The following is a 21,767-nucleotide window of genomic DNA, read 5'->3' as shown; positions in this document are numbered from 1 at the left end:
ACTATATTTAAATAGTTTTATTAAATAATTAATTACTTATTTTAAAATTAATTTATAAATTAAAAAATGCCTAATAATGAACTTAATATAATAATAATTTCTTATATAATGAAATCTTAATTCCCTTCACAGCCATTGAGAATAATGGCACATGAATTACTTTTGACTGTAAATAGCATTTGTTCCTCAACCAAATTAAAATTGGATTTCATGGCGACATTTAAAAAATAATATAAGCTCAAGTTAATTCAATTGCATATTAATTATCAAAAAGAAAGGGTAGTTCTAGTTATGTAAAATAATTAATTCTTGCATGTATATATAAATATATTTTCATGGAGAAATTAATTATAATATTCTCTAGCTAGCTATATCCCTCTTAGTTAAGCACTTGAGGTTCCAAGGCATGAGAATGTATGGATATTACATATTTACTTTTTTGTATTTATGATAGACTAAATTTAGACAAGAATTTTCCTTTAATTTTCGAATTAAGTGGACATTGGGTATGCTTTTCTCGATGATGATAGGAAAAAGTGGATTTCTAGTTGCTTGCAGTTCTCTACTGGGGGAGTTCTCTTTGCCCACCTTCCCCAGGCACATTTTATGCCCTTCTTGAATGTTCTTCCTGGGAGCAAATATATCCATGCATATGCATATAAATTAGGGATTTGGGCCACCACCACTTTTGACCATTTAAAGATGGATTAGTGGATGAGTTTCTCTTTTTTTCAGATGGATTAGTGAATCAGTTTTCTGAGCGATATATAATAAATTCATTTATTTTATTTGATTCAATTAGTGATGATAAAGTTATATAAAACAATGGGTACCTGCAATTAAGAAAAAAAAAAAAAATCTAAGGGTCTCCCAATTGGGAGTTTCACTCCAATAGTTAAGTTATATATTTTAATATGAGAGAATATATATGAGAATGATATTAAATTATAGATTTTCCAGTACATGTCAATTTTGTGAATCCTAATCTTATTAGGAGCTGAAATTACATTTTTCTATGAGATAGCAAAGAATACTTAAGCGCTGTTTTTTTTTTTATATAAGAAAATTTTATTTTTTATTTTCTATGAAGAAAAAAAATAGTAAATATGTTAACTGTAAATAATAAAAAACAATTTTTAATAAAAAAAATAAACTACTTTTTATTTGCTCCCTCTCCTTGGCAGCCCATCCCTGATAACCACCTTGCTCCCCTCACGCCAACAACTTGGTTTCGTTTGGTTTACGGGGTTTGCAAGTTGATGAACTGAGTTCATTGCTCTTTTTAGTTTTGGCCACTCTCGTCAACCATCAATAGCAAGTATGAAAGTCCGAAGTAGGGAGTTCAATCACAATTGGAAAGGAGTTTTTTAAAAAGAATAAGGAGAACAGAAGAAGGATAAGGGGAATGGGAAATAGGATTTCGATTTTGGGTATATTTTAGTTTTTTAATTTTTAAATAATAAATCATTTTTAATATTTAAAATTATAAAATTATATTTATGTCACGACCCAACCTATGGACCGGATCGACACTAAGACCTGGGCCAGCTTAAAGCCCCGAGGCTCGTAGTTTCTCAACCCCACTCGAAGACCCATTTGGGCCCAATTTCAAGAATTCAACCAGACAGAATCCGTCCAAAAAATGAACCTTTTAACGGGGAGTTTTTGACTCACCCGACTTGCAAACACAATATATAATTAATTGGGGAGCTCAGCTCACCCTCCATATACTCATAATAACATAAAGTCAAATGGGAGCTCAGTTACCTCATCCTCCCTCATCCTCCCTCATCCAGTCCAACACACATGCATATAATAAGTTTATAGGTCCAACATGACAATTTATATTACAGACCCAAATCAAATAAATATTTCTAACACATGCAAAAATTCTAAGAGTTAACAGAATTATACAAACACTAGAGACTTTAATAGACGACCTACGAGAGAGAGGCAAGTTAGAACTCAACAAAAAATCTCCTGTAGCCTGAAAAAATAATGAACATGAGTGAGCGTTCTACTCAGAGAGTAAAATATCAATTTTAACCATAATCTCTATAACTATCTAAAACTAATGCACCCTGTAGAGTGAAATGTAACATCGTCAATATTTTCACATCATAACAGCAAAATGGTAATTTGGAGCACTCACACACCCGATAAGGTCAAACAATACATATATGGGAGCTGATCCTCTATACAACCCTCTTAATCCAACCTGTGCCAGTGAAGAACTCAAGCCGAACTTTCGCTTAATAAATGAAATCGGGGTCCCAGCGAAGAACTCAAGCCGTGTCTACACTGAAGAACGGGGTCCCAACGAAGATCTCAAGCCGTGTCTACCCATCCTGTCCATAGCCAACACTATACCACACGCACGCCAACTCACGCACGCTGCTCCAAATTACCACAACAACATCCATGGCACTTTAACAATTATGAATGCAACATAAAACGTGCCTAGTATTTAACTACATAAATACATATTTATAAGTGATGCATGGACATGCTTGAATATATAATAATATCGAAATTACAATTAAAATTAATATTTTACTCACAGACTTGACCGCAGTCATTGTGGCGGCTAAGCAAAGGAGAAAGGTTATCCCAGCTCACCTGACAATTTTATTATAATTATTTAATGCATTTGATTCAATACAAACTAAGAAAAAGATCAAAGATATCCTAAGTCGTATCGAAAATCCGGCAGAGTCTCCCCTATACCTAGAACCTACCCAACCTGCAAAAAGGCTTAAAACACATTTTCATATCCACAAACCATATATCCATAACTCAATTACATCACACAGCCCCTCCTGGACCCATCCAAATAGTCATCAATCACAACATGTAAAATTACAGTTTAGTCCTCCTAATTTAACCCTCTTGTAAAAACTACACAAATGAGCTCTAAAAATTCTAAAACTTTGTCCCGCGGTCCTCAGCATCATTACTAAGCTAATAAAAAAGGAATTATAATTTTCTGAGCTACCACGAATATTTTATGAATTTTTAATCCAATTCAAGTACTAGAAAATTATGAAAAAGCAAGGTTCAGGTTTACCTATGCCGATTCCGACTCCGGGGACGTGCTCGGGACGTCTAACAACAGTGGGGTAGCCAAAATCTCGATCCAATCCCAAGACTTTTTTGGTAGCCGGTCTGTCTGGCCTAAAAATCACAGACTCTGGCAACCGTCGAATTTTATCGAATTGAAGGTACCTACACGAAGCCCACAACACGACGGTTAGTATATAATTTTTACGAAATTTTCTAAGCTCATGTAATGCTCGGAAAAATACTACGAAGTTTCGTGGGACCCACCGAAAAACGGTGTCGAAAAATTTTGAAATTTATATTGTCGCTAAGCTCTCGATAAGTGGAGAGCTCTGGTACTCTGGGTTTTCTCGTGGGGTTCACGATTTGCGAGAAATTTAGCCCAAAAATCGAAATGGGCTAAAACTTCTCGAATAAAAATTGGGCAAACCGCTCGATGGATTTTGGTATTCTTGGTGTCTATGGAAAGCTCTCGAGGTGTAGATGGTGTTTGATACAAGACCAGGCCCAATCGATGGCCGGATTGGCCTAATTTTGGTTGGAAAGGCGAGGCATCGCTCTGCACGTCGCATGACTTCGCGCGCGTTTTCCCGCCATTTCAGGCGGCGGCCGGAGATGGGGAGGCACTGGGGCGGTGGCTGGCCGGCGTGGGGAGGAGGGAGGAGAGAGAAAACGAGAGAGAAAGGAAGAGAGACGGGACGCGCGCGGGGAAGAAAGAAAAGGAAGGAAGAGGCCGGTCTGATTTGACCGGTCTGATCCGGTCCGGTTCGATTCATGATACAAAATTTTAAGTTTTTACTCTGCCTTGGGACCGAAAACGAGGCCTAAAAATTCTGAAAAAATTCTAGAAAACTCAGAAAAATTTTTAGAGTCCAAATATATTTTTAGTTTTGCCACGTGGTCTTTAAATTAATTTTTAAAAATCATCAAGGTTTCATAATTTCGGAAAATCGAACCTGATTTCTAAAATATGAAAAATTTCAAATAATTTCAAATAATTTCCTAAAATTTAAATAATTTAAAATATTAATATTTTCTCACAAAATAATAAATTTAAAAATTAAGGGTGTTACAATTTAATTATTAAAATTACAAAAAAAATATATAATTTTTTTTTAAGTAAAAGAATAGGCTAATATGCTCTTAAATGCAAATTTTTGAGTTTATTTCACCAAAAATGTTAAATTAGATTTATTTGGACTTCCCCAAAAAGTTGAGGACTTGTTTAGATTTTTTCCCAATTAATTTTAGTATAAATTATTAATAAATTGTGATTTAAAAAAAATTATTTAGTAAGAATTTTATAAAATTGATTTGAAATAATATCATTTTATAATCATTTTAAATCCACACTTAAATAATATGCTTAATATATATATAGTCATGGCGGTAATCAATTGAACAAAATATATATTATTATTAAATTAAATTTCATATTTTGGATTTTCCTATCTAAATAGAAGGTTAATGAATTTAAAAAAAATTTAAAATAAATTTCTTTTTATACGTCAACTTTATGAATCTTAATCTTATTATGTGATATGTAATTTTATAATAATTTAATTTAATTTTTTTATTTTATTTTCACATTAAAAGAAAAAAATTTATTTTTTTAATTTAACATAAATTTTATTTTTTAAAAAATAAAAATTAAACATAATTATATAGCAAATAATTTATTCTAAATAAAACTAGTAGAGTCACTTATTTGCTTTACCATAAACACCCTACCCTTTTGCTAGTCAAATTCCATTCATATGTATATAAATTATATAACATGAAACTGATAAAAGAAATATATATATATATAATATACAAAAAAGATTTCCATACAAATTCGTTTATCCGTGCCAAGCCAATTAACGATCACGTTAAGAAGAGAACAAAAATATCTGCAATTAATCTACGTCCGGCTGCAGCCACAAAGCAAAACCACGGCCTTTGAGGCGCAGCCCACAGCAACCACCAGCCATCCCAGCCGACACCACCTAATTATTATTTTTTCCGTATTTCCAAAATAATAAAATCAAAAAGGAAAAAAAATGACGTCAATAGTTACATGACCCGTCCACCAGAACCAGATCCAATCGAACGGACCCCATTTTCCTCTTTCACACGTTTCGACCTCAAGCCCCTCCTCCGAGGCCTCTATAAATCTTAACCCAATGCACCTTCCCTCCGCCTTCAATCCAATAGAGAAACAAACAAAATCACACCAGTAGAAATTTTTTCTTTGTAAAGAAAGAAGTCACTAAAAAGTGTTCTCCATTTCTTCCAATTAAGCTCCTTTCTAGTCTCCAATGGCGGCCTCAGTCGACAACCGCCAGTTCCACCTCGAATCACCCTTAAACGGCGTCGTTCGCACCTTCAAACCAGGTCCAACTCACCGTTCTGACTCTCCCGTTCGAACCTTCAACTTCACTCAAGATTTCACCAGCTCCAACCAGACACCGGATCCTACAATGGAGGAAGATTCCTCCAGCGACGACGAAGCTGACTATAAGGATCTAATCTCCAAGGGCAACAGCGAGTTAGAGCCATCGATTCTCGACCCGCGAGACGAAGGAACCGCCGATAACTGGGTGGAGCGTAATCCTTCAATGATCCGCCTCACAGGGAAACACCCCTTCAACTGTGAAGCGCCCTTGTCCAGGCTAATGCAACACGGGTTCATAACCCCAGTCCCGCTCCACTATGTCCGCAACCACGGTCCGGTTCCTAAGGTGAGTTGGAAGGACTGGACCGTTGAGATTAGCGGGTTGGTTAAAAAACCAACCCGGTTCACCATGAACCAGCTGGCGAACGAGTTCCCTAGCCGAGAATTCCCAGTGACCCTGGTTTGCGCGGGCAATAGACGAAAAGAACAAAATATGGTGAAACAAACCATCGGTTTTAACTGGGGAGCAGCAGGAGTGTCGACTTCAGTGTGGCGCGGTGTACCGTTACATTTGGTGCTGAAGCGGTGTGGAATCTACAGCTGCAAGAAGGGGGCCCTCAACGTTTGCTTTGAAGGGGCGGAGGATCTGCCAGGTGGAGGTGGGACCAAGTACGGGACCAGCATCAAGAAAGAGTATGCTATGGATCCATCGCGTGATATAATCCTGGCCTACATGCAAAACGGTGATATTTTGGCTCCTGACCATGGATTCCCTGTGAGGATGATTATTCCAGGGTTCATCGGTGGGCGTATGGTTAAATGGTTAAAGAGAATTATCGTTACCACCAATGAATCAGACAACTACTATCATTACAAGGACAACAGAGTTCTACCCTCCCATGTTGATGCTGAGCTTGCTAATGCTGAAGGTAAACATTTTATATGCGTCAGGTTTATATATTTTAAAGGGATTTGTTATTTTTCATTTGATTGCATTCATTTGATAACAACAAAATAAAGTTTTTGATGATGATAATTATATGCAGCATGGTGGTATAAACCGGAGTATATAATCAATGAGTTAAATATAAATTCTGTGATAACGACACCGTCTCATGAAGAGATCTTGCCAATTAATCCGTGGACAACTCAGAGGCCGTACACGTTGAAGGGTTACGCATATTCCGGTGAGTTTTGAAGATCTTTTATCTTTGAATGTCTTTTTTCATGGTTTTTTTTTTAAATAATTATAAAATGGATTATCATTCAAATTAAGTTGTACTTAGTTTAAAATAAAATTATTATAAAAAATGAAATATCTTTCCCGTATTGGCCATATCTTAATTTATGAAAGGGTGGATGTCAAAAGATAGAAATCAAGTTGCTCTACTTGATAATATATGGATTTGAAGGCGTCATATCAATATTGTTCTATTCTTTCTGTTTCTTGGAAAAAGCTGATTTCGTTTGCTGGTTGTACCTGCATGGATCAACCTCTCCTTTTTGTGGCTGCGTGAAACGCTCTCTCTCTCTCTCTCTCTCTCTCTCTCTCGCGTTTTCATCAAGCCATTAATAAGAAAAGATAAAAACCATTTGGGAATCGTAGTCTCCTAAATATAGAATCAAAACTTTGAAGTTTAGTGGATTTACCATAAACAAGAACGGAAGCTGGCTAGTGGGTAGACTGAAACTTATGTTTTATTGTGGCAATTCGCGAATTGAACCCAAGTGAGGTTTTAAGAGTTCTTGAGCTGGAAGTAACTTCTTGTTTCCTGTGCATTTTTTTCTTTTTTACGCAAATAGGTGGTGGGAAAAAAGTGACGCGTGTCGAAGTGACTATGGATGGTGGGGAAACGTGGCAAGTCTGCACCTTGGACCATCCTGAGAAGCCTAACAAGTATGGCAAATATTGGTGCTGGTGCTTCTGGTCCCTGGATGTGGAGGTTCTCAACCTACTTGGAGCCAAAGAGATTTCGGTTCGAGCCTGGGATCAGGCCCTCAGCACCCAACCCGAGAAGCTCATTTGGAATGTCATGGTATGTATATAAATGTGTATTTTTATTTATTTTTCTAAATTTTTAGTCCACCAATTTATGATCATGTACGTGGGAGTATTTTGAACACACACTTGTTAAGTGCGGTCAAGGCTAAAGATGTAAATCTTAAGCCAATACCGAGTTGACAACTTGGGTTTAGGTGATGGCGACAAGAGAGTCCTATTGGTGCATTCTACTCTGGAAGCTAAATTTCTACTTACCAACCCCACAGAGTTTGGAATTGTGTGCCCCAAACCCACCTGTTATTTTCAGTAGACGTATGCCTTGGGCTGATTTCTATTAAAGAATGATGTTAGTGCCTACATCATCCTTAATTAGTGCAGCTTCAATTTGTCAATGCAAGTGTTTTAGATTCTCTTCTTACATTCTTATTCAAAAAGAATTATTGCTTGTTGGAAGATGAATAATTAATGATATATATATATATATATATATATATATATATATATTAATCTAATTTACCAATTATCGTCCTTGATGTGGATGGTAGACTAGCAATTTGTCTTCTAGATATAAATATTCTTTTGAAATCAGAGTGATGATTAAAAAGAGAAATAAACAAATAAATGCTACTACCACTCCTGCAATTTTTTCCCATTGCCCGGTTTGAGTTGTCATATAGTGGATCAATTAGTATATTTAAATTTTATATAACGAAACAATATATTTACTTCTAGTGAAGAGATTTTGAGTTAAAATTCTAAAATTTATTAAGTATTGATAAAATTACGAAAAGGGGTATTAGGTAGAGGTCAGAATTTATATATTCAGTGTACTGTAGCCTAGGCTGGCAAATAAAAATAAATAATATATACTTATAAAATAAACGTATATTCTAGGTCCTGATACCAACTTATTACCTCAAACAATTTTTTTTAATGTTATTTTTTCACTTGTTTAGAGAAAGTGTGTATATTTTTCAGACTTGATTTCTATCAAGTTCATGCTGATGCAAGACAATATTGCAGACAAGTACAATAGTTGTCTAATTTGACCTTATGGTACAATAATGTATAGGGAATGATGAACAATTGCTGGTTCCGGGTGAAAACAAATGTATGCAAGAGACACAAGGGTGAGATTGGAATTGTGTTCGAGCATCCTACCGTACCGGCCAACCAGTCCGGCGGATGGATGGCCAAGGAAAGACATCTTGAGATATCATCGGAAAGCAACCAAACACTCAAGAAAAGCGTCTCAACACCCTTCATGAACACTTCGTCAAAGACCTTCTCCATGGCTGACGTCAAGAAACACAACTCCGCCGACTCTTCCTGGATTATCGTCCATGGCCACGTCTACGACTGTACCCGTTTCCTTAAAGATCACCCCGGCGGAACTGACAGCATTCTGATCAATGCAGGCACCGATTGCACTGAAGAATTCGACGCCATACACTCCGATAAAGCCAAGAAAATGCTTGAGGATTATCGAATTGGCGAGCTAGTGGATTCTACAGCTTGTACTTCTGATTCGAACGCCTCGTCTCCTAACAACTCGGTGCACGGTGCATCCAATATGCCACTAACACGTTTAGCTCCTGTTAAGGAAACCGCACCGATCAAAGAAATTGTGCCGGCTGTGAGAAATGTTGCCCTTGTTCCACGTGAAAAAATCCCATGCAAGCTCGTGAAAAAGGAATCTCTTTCCCACGACGTGCGTCTCTTTCGATTTGCATTACCATCAGAGGATCAAGTGTTAGGGTTGCCTGTAGGGAAGCACATATTCTTGTGTGCTACGATTGATGAAAAGCTGTGCATGCGAGCCTACACGCCAACAAGCACCATCGATGTTGTGGGGTACTTTGATCTTGTGATCAAGATTTACTTCAAAGGTGTGCACCCCAAGTTCCCCAATGGAGGGCTAATGTCTCAGCACCTTGACTCTCTACCACTGGGGTCTATAGTAGACGTTAAAGGTCCACTGGGTCACGTTGAGTATACTGGGACAGGCAATTTCTTGGTACATGGGAAACCCAAGTTCGCCAAGAGGCTAACCATGCTCGCTGGTGGGACAGGCATCACTCCTATTTATCAAGTAATTCAAGCCATTTTGAAGGACCCTGAGGACGAGACAGATATGTATGTGGTCTACGCGAACCGCACAGAGGATGATATCTTGTTAAGAGACGAGCTTGACTCTTGGGCCAAGCAACATGGTGACAGGTTAAAGGTGTGGTATGTGGTTCAAGAATCTATCAAGGAAGGGTGGCAATATAGTGTGGGGTTCGTCACTGAGAGTATCCTGAGGGAGCGTGTCCCCGAAGGATCTGACGATACTCTGGCGTTGGCGTGCGGGCCTCCACCGATGATCCAGTTTGCGGTGCAGCCAAATTTGGATAAGCTGAATTATGATATCAAGAATTCCTTGCTAGTCTTCTAGACGAAAGGGATTCTTAGAATAATTTGAGATTGTGTAATAATAATATAATTATCAATACCCTTTCTTGTATCTGTTTTTTAATTTCTTTAATAAGTTGTCTAGGGCATTTTCTTTTTCTTTTTCTTTTTCTATCATAAATGAAAAGGAAAAGGAAAAGGAAAAGAAAATTACTGAAGAGTTGGGCAGAGCTAGCATTTCTCTTTATGGAGCATACAATTGTGGGAGGCAAAGGTCAATAGCAGTACTACAAATTGCTCTTTGTACGTAAATTGTACATTATTTTCAGTAAATTTCATTTCTTCTTCTGCAGCGACCCTTCTTAATTTCTCTTTCTGCTTCTTAATTAATTTAGTAGAAATTAAAATGATCAAAAATTCATATTAATTCCTATTAGAAAATGGCTATGACAGGTTTAGTGGTATTGATGCTGAGATTAAAATCCACTTACTTAGATATCGATCAAGCCTATATATGCTATGGCCTTTTCATGGAATTAAGAGCACCGCAAACCTTCAGACCAAAAAAAAAAGACCACAAACTTGACTTTATCAGAAAGAAAGAGTTGATGAATTTGAGAGATAAAGCACTTTTTGGAATATATATATATATATATATATATATATATATATATATATATATTATTTTAGATTTTATTTGAAAAAGTTTAGTTATTTGAAGTTATTATAATTGAAATATATATTAAATTTATTTTAATATTTTTAATTAATATATTTAAGAAAATAAGATCAGTTACATTAATGATTATTACAGTAGCAGGGAAATCTATCCAACCTTGAAACGAACTGACACAACACTTCAATGAAAGATACGGACCAGGGTTATCTATATATGTCGAGTGGGGGGAAGTGCCATTGATGCAATTTTCTCAACAGAGAGAGATAGAAACTTATGACATTGTACATGGACAAGGGATATTTAACATTGTTTGGAGTAGGGGTGTGTAAATGATTGGTTTGATTTTAAATTAAATCAAACTGATAAAATTAAAAATTAAAAATTTAAAATTTAAAAATTTAAAAATTAAATTAAATTAAATTGATTAATAAGAAAAAATTTAATTAAATAAAATCGATAAATATTGGTTCGATTTTAAATCGATTAAATTAAAATTTATAAATTAAATATTTAATTTTTAATTGGGTTTGGTTTGATTTTAAACTGATCAAACCTAAATCTTAGGGTTTAGTTTGATTTCTTTGATTTCCTTGATATATGTATTAATAATTTCGATTCGGTTAGATTTTTTATTTTTTATGAAAATAATCGAACTAAATTGATTAATTAAAATTATCAAAAATTATAAATTAAACTGAATCAATTAAATTTTAAAACTGAATCAATTAAATTGAATTAACTCGATTTGATTTAATTTTTTAATTTAAATCAAAAATTGCTCCCTCCTGATATGGAGTAGGAAATGGGTTGTAATAATCCAGGACATGTGCTTGTAAATTTCATTACCCAAACAGTAAGAATCAATCGTTTCTTTCACAGTGCATGGATGCTTTGAACTCAGTTGTGGACACCCTTTTGTACAATGATCTCAATTGGCCTTTTAATCTTGCCACAGAGGATTCATCCTGTCCTTAGTGCATAAATTTTAATATTTAATTAGCTTTTTAATGAAAATAGTACAGCTTAGAACCTTTTTTTCTAAGGTGAATGATGATGAAGAGTAAATACAGAATTGTGTTGTTTATAATTTTTTTCAATTAATCCATAAAAATATTTTGCTATTTATTTAAATAAATAATTAAATAATAATAATTTTTATAATTATATCAAGAATATTTTTATTTATTTATAAATTGACTCACTCATTTATATTTATATTTATATATTTGGGGTCAAATTTTGTCGTTACACATCGAATTCAGCAATCATGAATGAGGAAACCCTAGCAAGTTGCAGTTGGCATAAATACATAAAATGTAGAAATTTAAAAACCTTTTTTTTTTTTTTTATAAACCTCGTTGATTGCCATCGCTGCGAGCAGCGTATAAAATACATGCGCACCAAAGATAAAAGGAGATAGAAAATTTGGAGTGGGACCAGACAGCGGCCACCGCCGCGTCCGGAGAGGGGGCGGCCGCAGCTCTTACGGTGAGCCAAAGCAATCGCTATTGCTTGACCCTGTTGTTTGGTGCACGGGAAGGGTCGTCCCTCTTTTTTTAGTTTCCGCACAAGTCACATGATTGGTTTGGCTTCTTTCGTCAATTTGTCTTTATTTGCTGTCTCTATGAATTATCACCTCACCATCTATCCTTACAATATTTTATTCTGTCTGATCCAATTTCCAATCATTTTTAAAATAATATTTACACGTTAAAAAAGTGTACTATGAAACGTTAATTTTCTTAATTTTTAATGTGATATTTATTATTTTAATTAAAATTAAAAAATAATATTATATAAATAATTAATTATTAATAATTAATATTTAATGACTATTACTATAACAATTTATATTACTGCATAGGATTATGTTAATTAATTCCTCACACATCAAACTAACTTAAATTAATAATTTTGATGTGATTTTTATAAATAATATGTTTATTATTATTATTTTGGCTATGTATTTTTTAAAATATATTTTTAATAAAATTAGCTTGTTCATAGCGTAAAGAAAAATAGTATTAAAAAGTTAATAATTTTTAAATATTGATATAAAATTATTTTTAAATAAATATAAATAATAAAAAAAAATCATATAATTGATTTAATTAGTTTAGAATTAAGATTATACTGTTGTCTGTAAAATGTAAACGGCATAAGAGTATTTTTAGAATTGAAAGTAAAAATACTTAAAAATTTAAGAGAGAGAGAGAGAGAGATGTGATGGATACAATAATGTTTTTAATATTAAAGATTGATAAAAATAAAAAAAACTTGAAATTTTAAGTGGCACACGACAAGCAGCAAGTGGGATGTTAGTTGGTAGGAGGTCCTGTTAAAAGGATGCATCATAAAATAATATGAAGTCCACACAACTTGGAAATGGCTCCAAAGACGTTGCGTGGGAAAAGACTATTTTAATTTCACAGTGGATCCATTGCTAGCTGTCTTATGAGCATATGGACAATGGGATTGTTTTGTGTTGTCACTTTCCCTCTGCTCTGTGTGGCTGCTAATTCAAAATCACAAATCTCTCTCTCTCTCTCTCTCTCTCTCTCTCTTAATAATAATACTAATCTTCATTTGTTTACACCCTTTATGTTTCTTCTTAATGGTATGCAATTTACCGAGTAGTTAATTACATCATTTTCTACCTTGCTTGGAAGGCCTTTCATGAATATACATACATATATATATATTAAGAAATAAAATTTGTGATTATATATAGAAGTTGATTAATTTTCTCTGGCACATAGTTACAACCACAATGAGTGGAATGCAGTCCTCAGCAATGGACATTTTTTTAAGTCAAAAGATTGAAAGTGACTTCTTGATGTGAATAACTAAATATCTTCTTCAACTACAACAACTAGCCATTGGCGTGGACAGACTGTGGACTCCCCGAAAACACATGGGTGAACTGAAGAAGAACAAGAAAAGGAGATATTTATGGTCCAATCAAATGTTAAAAGCTTACAGAAGCTGAGCAGCTCGGTAATATAGAAACGAGAGAGAGAGAGAGAGAGAGAGAGAGAGAGAGAGAGGTGAAAAAGAGCAAGTATATGGCACTATATTAACGACACAAATTTTTTTTTTTTTTGCAGAATATACGTATACAAATTCAAGACTCTTGATAAAATCATGATAATTTTATCAAGACTTCTCAACCCATATAAACTTTACGCACACACACTCCATGACAAATATAAAATCTTGAAGAACCAACCTCTAAGCATGTCCATGCAAGCACAGACCTCAACCATGGCGTTGCACACTGGTCACTCCAAATCGCTCATCCCTCGTGAAGCTTTTTTTTTTTTTTTTCTTTAGGCAGAACACATGCACACGAAATTCACAAAATTCAGGGATAGGATTCGGTATCTTGATAAAACTATAGTAATTTTACTAAGACCCCTCAAACACAAAACTAGCTTAATGTGCAGCTTTACACCCTGTTTGAATAGGAGGAAAAGGGAGAGGAAAGAAAATAAAAAAAGAAAAATAAATTGAGATTGATACTTTTTCTTGTTTGAAAATGAAGGAAAAATAAGATAATGGGAAAAAATAACTCTTATTTTTTCTTTGTTATTTTCTCTCCAATTTGAAGAGAAAATAACAAAAGTGTGAGATTATAAATTAAAATTACAAAATTACCCTTTTTCTAAAGTTTTTTTTTTTAAAATACATAAGATAAAATTGTAAATTTATTATACTTTTCTTTCATCTTTTTATTTTCACTCCTTTCTATCCAAACAAGAGGAAAGAAAATAACAAAAGAAAAATATTTTTTATTTTTCACTCTTTATTTTCCTTCCTACTAAATGGTTTCCCAAACAGGGTGTTAGTGAGAACAATATAAAAGCCAAGTCACAATTGCTTTCATGACTCTTGGACGAATAACAATTACCAAAGTAATAGATGTTAAAAGAAAAAAAATTATTAACCCATGCATCGAGAATCTTCTACTGGTGTGCAGACATGTGCTTCACCATTATCTGGTTTCAGCCTCATCATCTTCAACAGAAAGTGACCCAAATTCTTGCACTAGCACATGATGTACATATTACCATTTCCTATCCTATTAAGTTTGGATTCAATTTTGCTGGCCGTTCTCCATTAGAGGCACTAGTTTTTTCTTTTCTTTTTTGGTATCTACCACTTTACTTGACCATTTTGAGCTCATTCAGCCACTTATCTAAAAGGGAACCTTTCAAAACTAAGAGACGATTAAGCTTAACTAGAAAAGATTTGGACTACGCATTCAAGATGGTTCAGTATCTGAATATAGATAATGGGAAAAAAAACAAAAAGGCTGAATCTTGTAGTTAAGGGACCTTAGTTTAATAGAGATACATGCGCTCCCTGAAAAAGAAGAAAAGATTTTTGTATCTTTTTATATAAATATAAGTTTACGTCTATGCCCAGCTAAGACCACTTGGTAATTAAAAAAGGAATGACAATTTTAATAACTTTATTGACCAAATATTTTTCTTCATACTGTATATAACATAAAATTTCCCACATAATTATCGACCATAAGAATAAAGAAAAGAGCATCTCCAGAACAAACATATCAAGAACGTCTCTGATCATATCATCTCAATTCAAATGAATATGCGATGATCAAATGACAGTCAAATCATAAAACTAGAAGGAAACAGACCAATAAAATGCCTTGGCCCTCGTCACGACTAAATCACCTAGAAAAAGACCCTCTAAACTGCTATCCCTACTACTTATTGAAATCACTTTCCAGTTGCCAATCACATTATACCACATCAGGGGAACACAGCAGTGGCAACCATCACCTGTGGCATATGATGGCAGTGAAAAGTAAATCTAGAACAAACAGTTTATAATAACTTAAAGTCCTCAAACCTTTTTTTAATCAGTAATTTTGACCCCTATTGCCTCCTCTAAACCTCCAAGGTCTCCTAGCCCTTGTCAGCAGTAATCTGTGGAGACCACGCCCAGAGAGTGCTGCAGGACCAGTAGCCCCAGGACGACGCAACCCATAGTCATCCTCATCCAATGAGTCAAAATCTAGGTGAAATCCATTGCGATAATGACCACTACTCTGTCCTCGATTAAAGGATCCCAAAGGAAAGAAACGATCATCCAGAGACTCATCCGAATCATAATCATAATCATTAAAAAAGCCATGTCGGCCTGGCTCAATCACATAATCCCCCAGCACCACAGCCCCTGGAGTTGACGACATAATTGTGCTGATTACATCATTTCGCTCTCTCTCACATTCAAGCTTCTTCCATTTTTCTTCAAGAACAGGGTCCACAGCTCGGGGTCGTGCCAATGGGTGCTTGGCCTTAACATGCTTCCTGAGCTGTTTGTAAGTTCCAACAAATGAGCACTTATCTTGCATGCAGGTTCTTTTTTTGGCATTGAGATACTTCCGGGCTGGTTCCACCACTGTCCAACCCTTCACCTGACCCCGACAGAGCGGGCATAAAAGCTCTGGAACTTGCATCTTCTCATTAGCCTCCCCAGCTCCCAAATGGAAACTTGAATTGTCTGCAGACCTGTTCAATTGTTGCGTCTCTTCAGTTGAAGTTACTTTAGTATAGGCTTTTTTGTACTGCCCAAGACAATTGGAAAATCGACGACCAGTGGCACACATATATGGGTGACAACCCTTGTTATAAGAGGAACAAAGAAGGAGCACTGCATTGTGAGGAAATTCCAGACAAACAGAACAGGTTGCACCTTTCCATTCACTCTTCTCCAAGGCTTTTGAATGTTTCTTCTTTGAGTGGCAATCTTCGGCACTTTTCCTTGGGCAAGATGGCAAAGGATATGGAGTCACTCTGCGACGCTGGGAATCAGCCTTGCACTTCACCTTACTAACTTTCCCCATTCACAAAGTCAAGCTGGAAAAGAGAGAGAATACTCAAAATGAGTCCATCTCATTTTACCTACATATATCTATTTATTATTCTCAACAAATTTTTATGTAAGGGCATTTCAGGTTCCAACAACGCATGCATTAATGTCAAAACCACACCCTGGTTCTCTAAAACCAAGTCATAGGCTTATAGCATATACCATGCGTCGGCATACATTTGAGTTTTAGGTCCAAATAGCTAGCTTAATATACCAACCACGAATAGCACATAAATGTCTTGCTAACTTCCATTAAATAATGTGTGCATGTCAATTATGATGAGGTAACCATTTAGAGAGAAGAAAACACCTCTCTTTTTAAAGCAACTCACAAGAAATTTTATTGTCAAGACATTTTCAATACAAATACAGCAATAGGAACAAAGAAACCCATCAGAATTCGTTGGATATTTTCATAAGCAGTTGCACACTGATCACTGATGTGAAAATAATCTGCAATCATTTTATTTCCTATTATTTTTTATATTGTTGACACTAAAAAATAAGACCATGACATTTCACATGTCATGCATCATTGCAGCTACCGCTGGTACTATGCTGCTGTTTAGCACTTTCAATCACCAAACCAATAAAATAATTCGAGAAGCTAAAATTTCTTTTCTTATGCCAGAAAGAGAAAAATATAAAGAAGACAACTCCCAGCTTAGTCTTGTAACCTAAAAGAAATTTTGGTTCTATATTGTTCTAAAAGGTACAGGTTAAAAGCATGAAAAGAGCCTCCTTACAATGCAAGAGGAATGTTACCTACATCTAAACCTCCCCGGAGCCCACAATATAGGAGCCTCATGCATTCAGACATCCTTCATATTGGAGACAAAGCATAAAGTAACATTTTTGAGATTATACACGAAAAGTCACCTAACAAGAACACCACCAAAAAAATTAATAAACTAGAAGAACAACAAAAATAAATGAAAAAGCGCACATGGCAAATTCCCTCACCCCCACCCCCTTCTTTCTTTTCGTCATTGCATACTAGAAATAATGGATGAGATTCATGCCAACAAACAGCTCAAGAACAAATAACAAATAGTTATTTTCTATAGTTGGGGAAAAGAAAAATATAAATAAATAAATAATAAAAAGTTGTGCAACCATTAGCCCTAAGGATACCTGAATAGATGGCCATTCTCAAGTGACAGGATTTAACTGCAATGCCAAAGATATTATCATCATACGGTTTAAAATACATTATTAGGCCTTCCCTTCTTTTTTGTTTATTATGTTGAACAACAAGGTGCTCTTATATTGTCTTAAATTTCGTCTAATCAAAACCCAATCTATCACATTTAATAGTGATTGCCATCCAACCATCAAACCACCCACAAGAAAGCTCTGCCCTTTGAGCAAGGTCCCACCAATGTTACCAATGACAAGTGGCTGTCAGTTTCAAATGCAGGATTTGCATGCAAACCTATTACAGTAATCAAAATCCAGAAGATTCCAAGTGACAAATGTCAATGTTGAGTCAAACATCATTAGTTAAAGAAAAATTATAACATTAAGGACACCCAACTACAGACTGTTAACCAGAGATGAAATTTTCAAATTTTATTTTGATTAATAATATGACCACACTTATATGGCAAAGTTAAGGTGTACAAAATGGTAAAAGGGAACAGAGAGAGAGAGAGAGAGAGAGAGAGATCACTTGGAGCCAGTATTGCAAAGTCCAAGAGTAATACTTCATCTTCATGCACCTTGTTTGCGGCATAAAAACATAAAAATACTTGAATACATACTTATCACTTTGAAATTTCATTTACAAAAAGTGAGTCTCTAATCAATTAGCTAAAATTAGCAGCCACAAAATTATACGCAGAAGTAAGGCAAAAATGACTTTCAAAAAGAGAAGCTTTCTCAAATAAAGTTTGCAAAAGAAATCTTGATTTGAGAGGTATAAAATAGACTAATGGCCCGTTTGGTATTACTATTGAAACTGCTGTTGAGAAAATCATTTTTTTAGATATATTAGTTAGAGAGTATTAAAAAATAATTTAAAATTAAATTTGATAAGTTTTAGTCATAAGAACACTAAAATAATAAAACAGTTTTTTCCAAATTGCTTTTTTCAACAGTATCTAAAATGTTACTTTTATTTAGAAAAATAGTATGGATTATCAATCTCAAACTCTTTTTTTTTTTCCAATTGTGACTTTTCTTCACCCTAAATTATATGTCCAACATTTACATCAGTAAATTTTATATCTTTCATGTCAAAGAAATATATTTTTTTAATTATTATGAACCTTCAATCATGATTTTAAATAACGGCTGTTACACAACATAACGGCTGTTATTTACAAGTTTTTAGCGGAACTGTTACCTGTTAGGCTGTTATGTAAAGGTATATCTTGATTTGCACGAATGCTGGCCATTACAGCCACGTAACGATCACGGTGCCGTTTACAGTTAAGTAACAGTAACGACCGTTACCCCAATAATACTTTCTAATTTAAACTATTTTTAAGAATTAATTTTACTAAAATATATTATTAATTACAAAATAGCATCTACTTTGATGTATTTATACTTATTATAAAGTTGTGTATCTTAATTTTACTTATATCTACCAATATCTACTCATTTCATAAACTTTGCAAATTTTTAAAATAAAATTAGGTAGCCCCAAACTGTTACCACGACATTAAGACCGTAACTGTGATCGGGATTTAAAACCATGCCTTCAATATCAAAAAAATGTATTTTTCTTCTCAACTCGAGAATCAGAATACAGAGTCACAAAATAACGTCTTATTTAAGTTTCAAATATTTTCAGAAGTATGAAGCTACAACATAATTATTTCAGCAACTAGGCGTTCCCAATAGAAAATGTTCTACGCAACCTATTACGACCTGACAAAACATTCGCAATGAAAATGTTCTTAACAGCTTATTGCAATGAAATAAGCCATAATCACACACCTACCCAATCCTAAAAAGCAACTCACAGCACCTGCAAGAGTGGCATGTTGTATTTAAAATGAGAAAGCTTAAAGCCATTTTTAAGCTTAAATTTCCCATTTTTGAGTAGCAGTTTGAAGTGAAATAACTAGAGATAATGCTTGTGTCATTATAAGTGTAAATCAAAATACACCAAAATTTTTTCAAACCACGCACCATGAGTAGCAGCTAAACAATTCCAAAGGGCACGCAACCAAATGCCAAAAATCAAAACTTTTTAAATATTGATGTAAATAAATTTTAGACGTACCCTAGTCTTAGATTAAAAAAATAATAATAAAAATTTGACAAGCAAAATATCAGTAGTTCTGCAAGGAAAATGAAAAATCAAAAAATAAATCGCCGATCAACCCACTAAAAATGCAAACCCTATAAAACGGATTTGGATAAAGGATGGATGAAAATACCCAAATTTTACACGATCTTATACAAGAAAAAAGCATGAGAGAGAAAATGGGAATCAGGAGAGACATAAAAAGGAGAGATGGAGAAGCATACCTGGCAGAGATAGATAATAAATAAGGAGAAACCGCAGTGGGGGATCGGGGTCTGTCTCTCTTTATGAAAAGTTTTTGTTTTTGGAGTTGGGTCGAACAAGGAGGAGAATTATGGGCGGAGAGGAGGCGAAGTAGCGGCACCCGATCTTCGCGTTACGGCAGTGACAGATGTGTGCGTGGGGCGTTAATTTACTTCTTTGCTTGTTCCGATTTGTGGCGGTGACCGTACTCTAACGCCACCATTGCGACATTTATGCAAAATCTAATCTCTCTCTCTCTCTCTCTCTCTCTCTCTCTCTCTATCTTCAATCCCTCTCTCTCTTGATGACGAACGCTGAACGCTGAACGCTGAAGCGCACTTTTTCTTTTTCTCTTGTCCCTTAACTGGAGACTCGAGAGAAGCCGCATGCGCTAGGGGTTTCAGTTGGGTCGGGCTGCGGTCTTTGTGAGCCTAGACCAACAGCCCATCTCCATCCAATAAAATTTTTATATATTTAAAAAAAAATTACATGTATTATATAAATTATATTTTATTTAAATGATATTTTTAAAGTTAATTAAGCCTTCTCAAATTTAATTTCTTGAGTCAACCAAAAAAATAAAAAATTTTCACTCTGATAACTTTTTTTAATGAAGTGAAAATATTGTATTATGATAATTAGTAATTTGATGTATTTTATAAATAAATTAAAATTTTAAATTGATATTTTATGTTCTTTGCCCTTTGTAGGCAAGGCGGGACTTGGGAGGTATAGTTCTATCCCTCTTTGTTTTGAGCTCAAATTTTCTATATAAGAAATATTTTTTTTAACATATAAGATGAATATGATTTTCTCCCTTTGTATATTCATTTAAAAGGAAAAGATGGAGAAGAAAAAAGTTTAATGTTTTTTTTTTTATTTTTATATTTATTGGAATATTAATTTAACTTTAATTTTTTGTCTAAATTAATTTATAAATTTTAATTTAATGTAAAAATTAAATTTCTTAAATTTTTATTTAAATTAAAAAATTTAATTCAAAATTTTTAAATTTCTGAAAATATAGGAGTAATTTGTTAATAATGATATATCCAGAGCCAAAATCATCATTGATCCAAAGAAAAAAAAAAAAAATATATATATATATATATATATATATATATATATATATATATATATATATATATATATATATATATATATATATATATATATATTGCATAATCATAATTTTAAAGGTAACTTATTGTTAGCAGTATGTCCTAAAACATATCATTTAGTATGTATTTATGCATATTTTATTAATAAAAGGCAATTTCACTTTTCCGTTTACATAATATATTTATGTGTAATAGAAAAAGTCCATTGATATTTTGTTAGAAATTATATTCTTAAGATATTAAGAATATGAGTGACAGTATTTCTAGCATAAAGTATCATAAATAGGTTCACAATCGGGGATACTTCACACAAGACATGACTTATCCAGAAATATTATAATCATATTTGTTCCCAAGGTATTTATATGATAAATAAATAAGATAGAATGATGAGTCTCATGCCACATAACAAACATGGTAGGCACTTATATATGATAAGTAGGCCGAACCAGTGACGCTTATGACAAGCACATAGAGTTTACTCTTGTCAATGCATTATTATATACCATATCAGTGCATATAATCTTTAGACCTGAGATAACACAGCTATCTTGTATATAGGTGGTTTGAGTTTGATGCTGCTTTCATACTTGTACTGTATATGGGTATATGGGCATGTGTTGGCTTTTACTAGTTATATATAGAGATAGGTGTTGATCAAGATAGAATCTGTTACCCTAAGTAAATAGGGATAAAATCCTATGTTCATTTAATTGTTATTGATGTTT

General features: G+C 34.1%; 2 protein-coding genes across 4 annotated transcripts; one reads left to right on the top strand and one right to left on the bottom strand.

The window, feature by feature from the left end:
- Positions 1-4,897: 4,897 nt before the first annotated feature.
- Positions 4,898-10,185, top strand: LOC110647032 (nitrate reductase [NADH]). Its single transcript, XM_058131035.1, has 4 exons — positions 4,898-6,366; positions 6,484-6,624; positions 7,241-7,473; positions 8,512-10,185. The coding sequence occupies exons 1-4, from the start codon at positions 5,361-5,363 to the stop codon at positions 9,874-9,876; spliced, it is 2,745 nt and encodes a 914-aa protein (XP_057987018.1). The 5' UTR covers positions 4,898-5,360; the 3' UTR covers positions 9,877-10,185.
- Positions 10,186-15,086: 4,901 nt separating this feature from the next.
- LOC110647051 (uncharacterized) lies at positions 15,087-20,282 on the bottom strand. 3 transcript variants are annotated; one of them, XM_021800719.2, is made up of 3 exons: positions 19,900-20,282; positions 17,186-17,295; positions 15,087-16,403 (listed from the first exon to the last, which is right to left on the bottom strand). In XM_021800719.2, exon 3 carries the CDS (start codon positions 16,388-16,390, stop codon positions 15,404-15,406), a length of 987 nt encoding a protein of 328 aa, XP_021656411.1. In that variant the 5' UTR covers positions 16,391-16,403; positions 17,186-17,295; positions 19,900-20,282; the 3' UTR covers positions 15,087-15,403. The 3 variants fall into 3 exon arrangements, with proteins under 3 accessions (XP_021656411.1, XP_021656402.1, XP_057987017.1); XM_021800710.2 differs by lacking the exon at positions 17,186-17,295 and having other exon boundaries at positions 19,900-20,273; XM_058131034.1 differs by lacking the exons at positions 17,186-17,295; positions 19,900-20,282 and adding an exon at positions 17,551-18,046.
- Between the last annotated feature and the right edge of the window lie 1,485 nt (positions 20,283-21,767).

The sequence above is a fragment of the Hevea brasiliensis genome, chromosome 12, assembly GCF_030052815.1.
Source record: "Hevea brasiliensis isolate MT/VB/25A 57/8 chromosome 12, ASM3005281v1, whole genome shotgun sequence".
In the NCBI taxonomy this organism is placed as follows: domain Eukaryota; kingdom Viridiplantae; phylum Streptophyta; class Magnoliopsida; order Malpighiales; family Euphorbiaceae; genus Hevea; species Hevea brasiliensis.
Note: the sequence above shows the minus strand (reverse complement) of the source record. Positions and strands in the feature narration are given on the sequence as shown.